Genomic DNA, 12792 nt, shown 5'->3' on the forward strand with positions numbered 1-12792 from the left:
GGTGTTTACGTGTATGTGCATTTTAGAAGTGCAATTGGAAGCAGGCACTACCATGAAGTATCGTCTCCATCCTTGTCCTCACAACTGTAGTATTATCATTGCTGGTTTAAGAGTACAGTCATCGTACTATTTTTGTGTCAATTGCTATTATTAATGAATTATCAAAATCAATGGAATGGAATGGAATGGGGAAGTTACTGTTTTGACTATTTATTATGTTGTTCAGCATAATTAAATAAATTATTGCTTCAAGAGAATCGGATTCTATGTGTTTATTAGTTGCCGCTAATCAATCAATCAATCCCCTTGGTTTTGGACTTGGACTTGGCCTTGAGTTGTTGGATTCCGGGGTACAACAATACACATCGACAAACATTAAGCAGCTCATCCTGTCCTCTTCACCAATCGCCACTAGTAATTTACTGTTGCTTTGATCGCATCCACTATCTGCATACAAACACCACTAACATATTACCCATTTGCCATCCAATGTTAGGTTTCCATAACATGAATTTACCTTGTTCTTGGTCGGTACATAAAAGGGTTCAAAAACAAGAGGAAAGGGTGTATCCAGCCCGCAAATTCTGGCTACTGGGGCTTCTAACTGCAAAACACATCCACCTATTTTTAGCAATAAGTTGATATGTAAGGAATAGATGCATTACCCTTTCACCAATCTACGGCACCTTTAGCAACATATCTTGTGTAAATCAATGGCATCTCCTTCTTGCAGCATATAGAAATTTTATTTTTCTTTTAATAATGTTCAATTTACACAGGAATGATAAATGAAAGACTTGACTCTAAGATATGATGCGAAGAAAATGATAAGAGGAGTGCTTAACTCAAATACTTGTGCCAATACAAGAAAATACAAATTTGTAAATGCTAATGCTTACCCTTAGGAAGCAACGTTCAACGATAGACGCAGAAATTTCAGCACCAAAACCTCCAGTAACTGGAGCTTCATGACTTATCTACAATGCAACAACAGAGTTACCACCTAGTTTTCCACTAAACATCCTTTCTTTGCCTATCTCAGGGACCACAGTTTGTAATGCTTACAAGGAGCCTTCCAGTCTTTCTCACAGATGCTTCTACTGTTTCTTTGTCCCAGGGTATTAGAGTTTTGAGATCTATCAGTTCACAAGAAATTCCCTCCTGCAAAATATAATGCATTAAACTCCCTGTTTAAAAGTTTGTAGCATATAAATAAATCAAAATTTCTTCTTAGAGGGGCAAAGTCACAAATGAAGTACAGAGAAGTTACCATTTGGTAAATTTTCTGGTGCTTGGTGAATAATTCTATATTAAGTATGCTTAATGGACATGTTCGGTACAGGTCACACTATTTATTACATGACAAGGAACTATTGCAACTACAGTTACCTTCTCGGCATCAAAACAGGCCTGCTCCATAATAGACAGCTGTGCTCCCCAACCAACTAGTGTTATGTCACTGCCCTCTCGGATCACCTAAGTATTTATCAAATTAGTGACTTTCTTCAGATTTAGAATTCTGAACTCTACAAAGAAAAGCTAAGAATAGCTTGCCTCTGCCTCTGACAAAGGCAACATATAATCATTATCAGGAACCTCTTCTACTGCCAAACGATAAAGCCACTGCAAATCCAAGGCATTTGTATTGATGTCAATCCCAGAATGAACCATTTGATAAATTTATGGTCATATTATTTATTTAATATGAGGACAAAGAGCAGGTGCCTTTGGTTCAAAAAAGATAACAGGGTTTGCATCACGTATGCATGACAGTAATAATCCTTTTGCTTCTCTTGGACTTCGTGGAACAACCACCTGTCAAAGAGCTACTGGTTAGATTTATCAGAAAACATGTGTGAATCCCATAAATGGAGCTGGAAAGAATTCAAAGAAATATGACTGCCTTGCTACCAAGCCTTATTAACCCAAACGGAGCTCATGTGATTCAAACTTGATTTATCAGATGATGTATGAAAAAATATAGGGAGAAAGAAAACGTTCTTTAAATTCTATAAACAATAAATGGCATGACAGGACAGAAACAACCACCATTGTCCCACTTTAGGAAGTACTGTGGCTTACCTGAGTCAGTCTATGGTGGTGGATGACATGGGAAATGTTTTGCTTCACGAGAGTTCCATGGAGTTTCAATGTTAAGCATATCTAAGTAAAGCTTTCACTTTCTGGACAAGAGAACTGGATAACTATAGCTATGAAACTGATAAAGCAAAACAACCACTTTCTGCGTCATTGAACATTTGTTTCACACATTGCCATGTATTTTCATGTCTCGAAAAGAATGCCTTGGAACAGAAACTAGTATGGTATTCATGAAGAAAAATATGCGACATTTCCACATAATACACAGGCAATCAATTAGTAGGAGGCGTTGCTCCTAAAACACTCCAAGCTTTCCCAAGGGAAAAATAAATTAAGAACATGGAATAAGGAGACATACTTTGATACCAGGAACATGACAAAAGAAAGCTTCAGGGGATTGAGAGTGATAATGTCCACCATGGCCCACAGCTCCATATGGTGTTCTTATGGTTAAACCTGTGGAATAACATTAAATCCCATCATAAAAGTACAAATGAGTAATGGAGAGTGAATCAGTGGTTAAATAGCAATTCCATTATCCAATGAAACAAAAACCAAATTCACCTCCACAATTAAATTGATTCCCACTCCGATATCTGAACTTTGCAGCCTCATTAACAATCTAAAAGTAAAATTAGTGTCAACTAGAGGGAACTGAGAGGTAAGAATGAAGCTTGGAATTGGGAAGGATGCTTACCTGATCAAAAGCAGGAAAGATATAATCCGCAAACTGAATTTCTGCTATAGCACGATTATCCTATTAGATGAGATGAAAATAAGTAATTATCAGATGAGAAATGAATCAAAAGCTTATGCAAGCTCCGCAACAAATATGAAAACTAACCATTGCTGCCAGGCCTATGCCAAACCCAACAATGCCCTGCAAGTAGTTTATTTCAGTAACAGCGTTAGTTATAAAAGAAGGAAAGTGGGACAATGAACCGAGAATCAGAACAAGAAGATCAATATTCAATATTAAGTAGGTCCAACTGAGGGATACCCTTTGGCAGGTAGATTATCATTAACAGTCAACTTAACTTCATCGAAGCCAGTATCAGTAGAGAAAAGATTTTCCACGAAGAAATTCTATAATATTATTTCAACAAGAGTAGAATAGCGATAGAACGAAACAGAGAGGTACCTGTTCACAAAGAGGGGTATTGAAAACTCGTTTTTTACCAAATTTTTCAGCTAGTCCTGTTGTGCATCGAAATACCCCACCAAAGCTCACATCTTCCCCAAACACATACGAGCTGGAATACAGTAGAAGATCTAAATAATTACTACATAATTTAATCTAATACTACTCCCTAAACACAAAACTCAAAGTTTCACTCTTGAAGAAATGGATAAGCAGTTTGACCCAGAAAAACTCGAAAGTGAAAAGGATGTAAACTTTGACTGGGAATCAAAGTTTAGAAACCAAATAGAAAGAGAAAAATGAAATGGGTATTGCTAGAAACGTACCGAGGGTCGGTTTCTAATGCGATATGGAGAGCTTGATTGATGGCAGAGCAAAGATTCAATGATTTCCCAGTTTCTTGTAGTTGCTCATGTTGTTGTTGAATAACCTTGTTGCCTTGACAAGTGGTTGAGAATTCCCTGTTATTGAAGACAGAAGAAACCAATCTTCTTCCACATCTCCTCAAACTAGTTGCCATAACCATTTCTAGTAATATTTTGCAGGCACCAAAGGTTCCAATTCAATTCAACCCCAGAAAGAAAGACACCTCCTTTGCCTCTCTTTTTTGTTTTTCTTTCTTGAAAAAACTCACTAGCTACTTTGGAAGTAAAATTTATTGGAATTGATAAGAGGGAGGGTGCAGATGGTAAAGAGTTAATGAGAATCAAGTCCAGAGTTGCACGTTAAACAGGCAAACCGGCATGGCATCTATGTGTAATACATGTGGCGAGAGTATCTCTCCTGCCTTCTATCATCCCTAGTTGTCCGTTCACTATTTACAAGGAAAAAAAAATACTTAAATAGTTTTTTATTGTGCTTCAAGACGATATGTGCTCTTGAGAATATTATCTAGATACGGGTCGCGGTCCGTACCATCTGTTTTTTGGTATTTTAAAAAAAATAAGTTTATTTAAAAAAATTAATTACTATTTTGTTATATTTTTTATCATAATAATGTGTTTATGTTAAAACAATTAAAAAAATTATTTTAGTATATTTTAGAAATAAAAATATTTTTAAAAAGTACCCTGCACCATAATATAAAACATGCATTTAAAAAGTCTATTTTTTTTCTTTATTATGGTGTTGTGGTTTGCATTTTACTCCAATAAAATATTTGAAAATAATTATTTAATTAATATATATATCATAGATTTGTCTTAAGCTTTTTCTTGAAATCTTATTTAAGAAAAAGTTATAATTCATATCGTATTTTTAGTGCCTTCCTGCATTGCATCGTAGCTTCTACTTTTTAAATTGATTATTATTTTTATATTTTTTATGGTTTTAATATGCAAATATAAAAATAAAATAATATAATATAAAAAAAATATTTTAATACATTTAATTGAAAAGAATTATATATCACTTACACTATTTTTTCAAACCACAATATTCAAAGTTATCCTAATATCAAAACATATAATTAGATGTCATTTAATATTAAAATTAAGTTTTTTTAAATATTATTAAATAATTTTAATAAAAAATTATAAAATCATTAAAAATCAATGAATATCTAAAATAAAATATTAATTTAATATTTTTTAGACATAATGATCCTTGTTGATTTGATAAAAGATGTGGAAATGCCAACTATTATTATCCCTCTTAATTAAATTTCTAATTAATTACTACAATTATGACATATTAATCATATTTTAAAGATAAGAGGAAAATATTGTAGTTTTTTATGTTTTTTATTTTCATTGTAATAATTTTTTCATTTTGTTTTTATTTTTTTACATGTTTGTTTTTTTCCCATGATTTACTTCTTTTAAAAAAAAATTATATTTTTTTCAAAATTATTTTTACTGATTTTTTTCTAATATTAAACTGGTTGAAAATTTAGTTTTATCATTTAAAAAAAACATTATGAATTGCTACAATATTTTTCTATATGATTTTTTTTCTTTCTTTTTATAATTTTTTTCCCAAGATGAATTTTTTCGAGTTTTTTCATATTAAACTGGTTGAGAATTTAACTTTGTAGTTTTTTTATTAAAAAAACATTGTAGAATTACAATAGTATTTCCCCCATGTGATTTTTTTTGCTGTAATATTTTTTCACATATGTTTTTGAAAATTCTCTTTCTTGAATTTATTTTTTTAATATTGAGCTGGTCGAGAATTTAATTTTATATATTTAAAAAACAAAACACTATTAATTGCTACAATATTTTTCCCATAAGATTTTTTTTGTTTTCTTTATATTTTTTTTCAGAGTTTTCTTTCTTAGTTTTAGTTTATATATATATTGAGATAATTGATAATTTAGCTTTGTAGGTTTTTTTTTAAAACATCATTGATTGCTAAAATATTTTTTCATATAATTTTTTTATTATAATTTTTTTAAATTAAATTCATTGATTTTATTATTTTTAATATTAAACCTGTTAAAAATTACAACTGTATATCTCATTATAAAATACTATAGATTGTTACAGTGTTTTTCTACATGATTTTTTTATTTTATTTGTTATGATTTTTATCAAAATTATCTTTATTTATTTTATTTTTTTAATATTACGCTGGTTAAGAATTTAGTTTTATAGTTTAATTCGTTGGTTAAGAATTTAGTTTTATAGTTTAATTTTTTTAAAAAAATATTAAAGATTATAATAATATTTTTTATATATAATTTTTTAAAAATATTTTTTATAGTTTTTTTTATAAATTTATAATTTATAAATATATTATAAATCCACAACATGGCGCGGAAATAAAAACTAGTATGACATTAAAAAAAAAAAAAAAAAAAACTAGTATGACATTAAAGCTTGAGGACCACAAACTACTGGGATGTACAAATATTTAAATGAAAACAGGCATGAGACAGCTGGCAGGGATTGAACTTTTATCATCAAAAGACAGTTGTCTAATTAAAGGTTGGCTTGAAGAATTTAATTTGGATAAAATCTTAAATTAAATTATAATAAACACTGATAATGTGAAATATGACCAAGTTTTGAAAACTTCATTTACCTATTCAAATCTAATGAGTTAATATTAAAGAATTAACCGGATAAAATAAAATCATTTTAACCAGAATAATTAATTAAGGACAGTGTCCCCTGTAATTAAAGAAAACACGACGTGGTTGTGCGGTAATTAATGTTTTTTAAAATAGTTTTTAATTAAGTTATTTGTGTATTTGATAATACGGTGAATGTTTTGTAAGAGTATTTTTTTAATTAAAAATATATTATTTTAATAATTCTTTAATTTTTTAATATTAACATCCCAAGACCATTAAAATAAAAACAACAGTTAAGAATAAGAGTTTAATATTTTTTAAACATAAAATAACTTAAAAAAAAAAACTATCACAGCCACCGATAAATCACAACCGCGTAGATAAATAAATAAATATATATTCCCAAGATATTAATCGGAGGGACGTCATTTCCATTAGCTGTCAGGTCCCCCACCAAAAGCCAAGTCACTTTTGGGAGCACGCCTGCATATTTTCCTAGCAACTCTACAGCATCCATTGTTCTAGCTAGCTAGGCTGCATGCCCTTCCAACTTCTGGCAATTCTTTCCATCATATCTAGTGTCACGTGGTCAATTTTTCGCTCTCGAAAACAGACCTCGCGCGACAGTCTAGTCCCGCTAGACTCAGCCTTTCCTTTATTGATTCACTCGTATTTTACCTATGACTAGTTTGTCCTACAAACCCAAGAGATCCCCACACTCTTTCAATGTCCCAAGCAAGCGGAATAACACTAATGAATATGAACAGAATTCAAAACACACCAGATTACAGGAACAAGTCCCAACATTTTCATTAACTCAATTAAAGGATTACACAAAGTCCATCTTGTGTGCTATCCCCATCTCCATTCTGCATGCTACACATTTTACAGCCTATCTAATTACAAGATAATGAAAGTTACAAGTATAAACTGTCTTTAACTTCCTGCACAACTAGAGCACCCATTATCCCATGTTCTAGCCACTTTCTTCCCCACATAAGAAACTGTTGTAACTGCCGATAACTGCTCCCAAAACTGCCGCAACTGCATTGGCATGTTCTCCCACAAGCCAACTGCCCACTACCAGCACACATGTTGCCAGCATAACTGCCTCGCATGCCTTGGACCGTCCGCTGTCCAAGTTATCGTCAGCCCCTGCTGTCAAATTTGTCGACGCTGTCGATTTCACCATTGCTGCTGAATTCCCCACTGTCCCACTGTCATCCCAGCACTGTTTCGTCAAGGCCTTGGACAATCCTCGCCCAAGTCTCAACTCTCGTCAGCTCATTACTATGTTAGTTGTTGCGTGTTGCCGCACATGCATACTATCGATTTTCGCTACTCAGTCAGCTCACTACTATGTTAGTTGTTGCGTGCTGCCGCACATGCATACTATCGATTTTCGCTACTGTCACACGAGCTGCCACCCCGTAGCTATTGTCCAGCAACACTTTTCGTCAGCCTATACCTTGACGGATTTTAACCCTGTGACATCTAGCCTTTTACATTTCCAAGCAAAATCATTGAACCATTTGCCTTGCATCTATCATACATTGTAATCCCCAAGAAAACCTCTGGATCAGAATATGCTGCTCAGTATTTATAATTGTGATATAAATTATTTTTTAATTTTTAAAAAATATATTGAAATAATATATTTTTATTTTTAAAATTTATTTTCAATAATATATCAAATCAGTCAAAAATACAAAAAAGTAATTTTTTTAAAAAATAATATTCAATTAAAAAAACAGTTTGAACGCAAAAACAAACCAGGTGAAAACACAAATCATATCATAGTAACGAACAAAAGCCTGAGTCTCCTTGGTTTGTCGTTCTCTGCCACTCAAAAGGGTCAAAATTGCTCGAATTATCAAGTTGAGCAGAACGGAAGCAACGGGGATAATATCCCTACACTTGGGATTCTTAATCTTACGAAGTTTGCCCCAAGAATTTCCCAGGCAAAAAGTCAATTGAATCTCCCCTATTCTCACAAACATATCACGGACGAGAGATCATGGCAAGGGGGTAATGATTCATACAAGCAATATTATGAGAGCACTGAAAAGGAAAGCAGCGATGGAAGATGGAAGAAGGAAAATACATTAAAAGCTCCTTTTACTTGAAATATATTGCAGAGACTTCTTCCAAACTTGCTTTTCTAGCCCTCTTATAAGTGACAACATACTCGGTTGTAACAAAGGGGTTCCCGGATTTACAAGGCAGAAAATAATAACCAAACTGCAAAATATGGATAAATATAGAGAATGTAGTCGGAAATAAAAAAAAGGATCAAGATAGGAAGATAAAAACCCTAAAGCAGAAACCCTAAAACCCAAACTCCTGCCCAAACAGAAACCTGTCATTAGCTTCTCACCAAGAACTATTTGGATTGGAAGAAGCCTAGCCCGCCAAGTTATTTTCCATCCCCCCTGAGAAGTCTAAAGCAGAAATCTTCTGACAAAACTCGTTGTATGAAAATCTACAAATACAGCTGCACAAAGCAGAACTTGCAAAACCCCATTTGCCATATTTCGATTTGCCTCTGATGCATCTTTAGTTTCAGCAACCAAAACATTCTCAGAATCATTCAGCTTCTCCCTTGGAATGTTCAGTTAGAGTAAGGTTCTTAGCTAAAATCAGAGACAATGTCCAGAGACTTTCTATGAACCATTTGCTATCTCTTTCTTTTCATCACATGGCTTTCCATCCCACACCTGCAATTATGCAGGATAGGTCAACATAAGTTAAAAAGAATTATTAGAAATAAAACAAACAAATCATCTATAAAGCAAGATAAAAATATGATGAAGATCACGTGCCTGTTTCTTGAGCTGCTGTTGCTTAGCCTTTTTCTCCTGGATCATCTTCTCCCGATCCTCATAAAACACAAAATCATCTAAGATGCATGTTTTGCTGCTATGATCCTTGAATATTTTTATCAATTTAAGCCCTTGCTCTAACGTGACCTAAAATCACCAAGGGTGCATTTTAGAATCAAAATAGTGATGGATAAGAACTAATAAAAATTATAGAAGCTAATATAATTACCTCTTGAGTGTCTCTGCTGTTGGTGACTGGTTTGTTCTCATTGTTCTCGAGGGTAATATGCTTCAAGAAACTGTTGGGGACATCCTTCACAATGTGCCACTTCACAGGGAAATAGCCTGTCCACTTGTCCTGTTGCCAATACTCGACACTCTTGTCAAAATCAACTCGCCCTGTCATCTCTGCCAGTCCTACAAATTGCCCACTGGTATTAACCTAGACAAAATTAAAAAAGAAAGCTTAGCACATAGTCACTGAAAATTGTGAAATAATAAATCAGAAAGATCAATATCATTCACACGCTCACCGAGAACAATAGAAACACAGGGCAGCCACCAGATTTCTGCTCAGCCTCTTGGTATGCCGCATCAAGCTTCTTGTTGCCATTAGGTGTGCTAGCCCAGACGTTGTATTTAATGCACTTATGCACATCATCCTCGCTGTAAGATTTGATGATGAAAAATTTAGCATTATCATATTCCTCAGGGAAATCTGCTTTGTTATATTGTTCTCGGTCTGGAACCACAGTTGTCTTATCCTTCTCCTCAACATTAGTATCACTTGATGGCATACTCTGCCCCTTGACTGCAACCGTGGCAGGAACAAAACCCTTCAGGTTTTTGAAATATCCCTTGGCCCTAGGTCCTCTGTTTAGCTCATTCAAACCATCAATGCTGTCATTGTGATAACCAAAATAACCATTGCCTCGCCCCTTGGGTTTGTATTTGCTGTCGATAGCTAACCACCCATGTCCATTTATTCCTGCATTATAACCACCAGATCCAAAGCCCATGCCAGATCTGAAACCATTTCCATATTGTCCATAGAATTTGTTTGGATACATCCTATTCATATATCCATGAGTTGAACCCACGCCTGATGACAGAGCAGGGTGCTGCCATCCCTGATGAATCAAACAACATCATCCATGAGAAAAGATACTCTATAAAATGAATAATACTAATGAGCAAAACAAGGAATGCTCACAAAAGGAGTCTGGAAACATTTAGAAAAATCAAAAGTCATGCAAAAAAATTAATAAAGCCCCAACACTGATATACAGGTTAACAATACAAAATGGCATGGCAACATTTAAAGCGTTGTAGAACTGAAGAATAGGGGGGCAGATATCAACTTAAACTATCAATTTGGACAAATAAATAATAGAATGGGGAAAAGGATTCAACCAACTGAATCATTTGATTGCAATTTAAGAAGAATAAATTAGGACACACGTGATTTATTATCATCCATTTGGTCAAAAACATGCAACAGATAGAATGAGGAAAACCATAGATCACATACCATGAAATGAGAATTTTGATGGAAATTATGGTTCCTTGAAGATGGAGCATTGCCAGCCTTTGAAAATGAAGAAGAAATCTCAGTGTTTTTGTACAGCCCATTGGAAATCACAGAGGTATCCAGCAATGGGATATCAGGTTGTAACCTATCAAAACGAGATTTCAGATCCTTGTAACCAGAAGCAGGAAGTCCCTTTGTAAAACCACCCCTTCCATATGAATTTTGATACTTGGGCTTGTAGGGAACTGCACCGTTGCTTCCCTTAACATCCACACCATTTGCAATGCCATTAGAATTTTCTTTAGCTGTCTCCACAGGCAGAGGCTTCTGGTCGGTAGCTGTTGAGATAGACAGATCGCCTTGGGAAGGGGCTACATGGCTGGGTGTGAAGGGCTCACCACTTGGAGTCAATGGCTGGAAGTAGGGAGGAGGATATTGGTAGTGCTGAGGACCATATAACTGACCATCATTTCCCATAGTGGGAACAGGAGAAGCTGCTGGTGAATATGGGCTATAGGGTCCATACCAATAACCATGGGGATACATAGCAGATCCGTTATCCCCATAAACCCCCTAAAAAACAGAAAATGCACATTAGAAAACCAGTTGTTTGGAAAAGAAATGGAGTCCCCTAATTATATAAATACAATTGAAGAAGATTTTAGAAAAGCAACTCTACTAAGCACCTAATAACACTGCCATTTGACACTACCAACCAAGCAGGAATACTTACAGAAACCATATCTACTCCTTCTGCGTTCAGATACTTTGAATAGTCGTCCCACTCCCCAGCCCCATTATAGCCTGGAAGAACCAGCATCGACACATTTTATCAAATTTACGTTCATCTCTTCAGTGGCATCACAGAATGAATAATTCAACATGAAAAAAAAAGACATTAAATTCCAGCAGTATTTTGGCACGTTAAACTCACCTCCATAGTAATAGGATTGATAACCATTAGGAAGATAGCACACAGTTGGATCCATGAAGCTGGATAGCACTGGGGTCACAGACCGGTCACTTGGCTGGATCTAGTAATAACAAAATTAACAAATATAAGCACAAATCTATGCCAAAGATAAAGATCTAATCTTTAAAGGTGAAAATTACCTTGCTGGTGGGCTCAGGCATCTCCAAAGTCTTTGTTTGCGAGTCCAAGGATAACTTCTGCAGCAAATCTGAAGTTTCTATGGAAATTAAAAGTAAAGGAATTCCATAAATCCGGAATCATAATATTGAAACAAACAACAGGAAAAAATCCCAACTTTGAATATTATTACTGGAAAAATAAAAAAGAGCAAGCAATTCATCAAGAAGCAAGCTTCAACCAGAAGATCAAGCATAATCCACAAAACAAATTTCATAGTGTGAAATTCAATTCACTTATGCCACATATATGTCAAGCAAATCAACATAACGAAAGGCATAGCTATCAGTACAAGTATAGTTAAGAAAAAACTCAAAACCCATCTCAAGTTCAATGAAATCCCTGCAAGAGAGCCTAAGAAACACAGAAAAACACAAAACCAGCAGATCAAGAGCAAAAAAGAAGAGCAACAAGTGAAGAGAAAAAGAAAAGGGTAGACGAGTAGATAAGGATACGGTCAGCCGAGGATGAAAGGGTAGCCATGACAGATCTTGTGAGATAATAAAACCCTTTGGTGGGTTCAGTGGATAGCCGCCAAAGGTTTGAGCTTTTAGGGTTTTTGGGGGAAAGAGGGCTTTCTTCACTCTATGTTTGCGATTCAAATACCTCCACCACACCCTCCACTCGCTTTCGCTCCACCATACTCTCTCACCCGCAGGTCATTCAATGATGTCATCAATGCTCATTTATTGGACCACGTTTCCAGCTGGCAAGTTGTGAATGGGTACCATTTTTTTTATTATTTAGCTGATGGGTTTTTATTGGTGGGTGAGATGGGTTTGGGGGTGACAGTAGGGTGAGTTAGGAATCATGCAAGGAGGGTGCATCGAAGGGGAGTGTGTTTATTTTTTGGGAAAAAATGAATTGTTATTATTTTTTATTTTAGAGTTATTGAATTATTGTAATATATTAATGTTAAAAAAAATAAAAGACTACCTTAATATATTTTTAAATAAAAAATATTTGGAAAAACTTTGGAAAACGAATGCACCATCAATCCTTCTCCTGCAAGGAATCCTTTTGTCTTTT

At 34.4% G+C, this 12792-nt stretch overlaps 2 protein-coding genes across 3 annotated transcripts; both read right to left on the minus strand.

Moving 5' to 3' along the window:
• Positions 1–188: 188 nt before the first annotated feature.
• Positions 189–4058, minus strand: LOC105126074 (2-oxoisovalerate dehydrogenase subunit beta 1, mitochondrial). Of its 2 annotated transcripts, XM_011026815.1 has the most exons (13): positions 3568–4057; positions 3242–3353; positions 2945–2980; positions 2798–2857; positions 2665–2722; positions 2459–2556; positions 1726–1815; positions 1555–1623; positions 1390–1476; positions 1066–1161; positions 900–977; positions 518–604; positions 189–447 (listed from the first exon to the last, which is right to left on the minus strand). In XM_011026815.1, the coding sequence occupies exons 1-13, from the start codon at positions 3765–3767 to the stop codon at positions 412–414; spliced, it is 1107 nt and encodes a 368-aa protein (XP_011025117.1). In that variant the 5' UTR covers positions 3768–4057; the 3' UTR covers positions 189–411. The 2 variants fall into 2 exon arrangements, with proteins under 2 accessions (XP_011025117.1, XP_011025118.1); XM_011026816.1 differs by lacking the exon at positions 518–604 and having other exon boundaries at positions 3568–4058.
• Positions 4059–8347: 4289 nt separating this feature from the next.
• ECT2 (evolutionarily conserved C-terminal region 2) lies at positions 8348–12353 on the minus strand. The gene is made up of 9 exons (XM_011026818.1): positions 12219–12353; positions 11727–11803; positions 11548–11647; positions 11347–11417; positions 10614–11186; positions 9616–10212; positions 9312–9524; positions 9083–9229; positions 8348–8977 (listed from the first exon to the last, which is right to left on the minus strand). The coding sequence occupies exons 1-9, from the start codon at positions 12244–12246 to the stop codon at positions 8924–8926; spliced, it is 1860 nt and encodes a 619-aa protein (XP_011025120.1). The 5' UTR covers positions 12247–12353; the 3' UTR covers positions 8348–8923.
• Between the last annotated feature and the right edge of the window lie 439 nt (positions 12354–12792).

The sequence above is a fragment of the Populus euphratica genome, unplaced genomic scaffold, assembly GCF_000495115.2.
Source record: "Populus euphratica unplaced genomic scaffold, PopEup_1.0 scaffold75.1, whole genome shotgun sequence".
NCBI classification, from domain to species: domain Eukaryota; kingdom Viridiplantae; phylum Streptophyta; class Magnoliopsida; order Malpighiales; family Salicaceae; genus Populus; species Populus euphratica.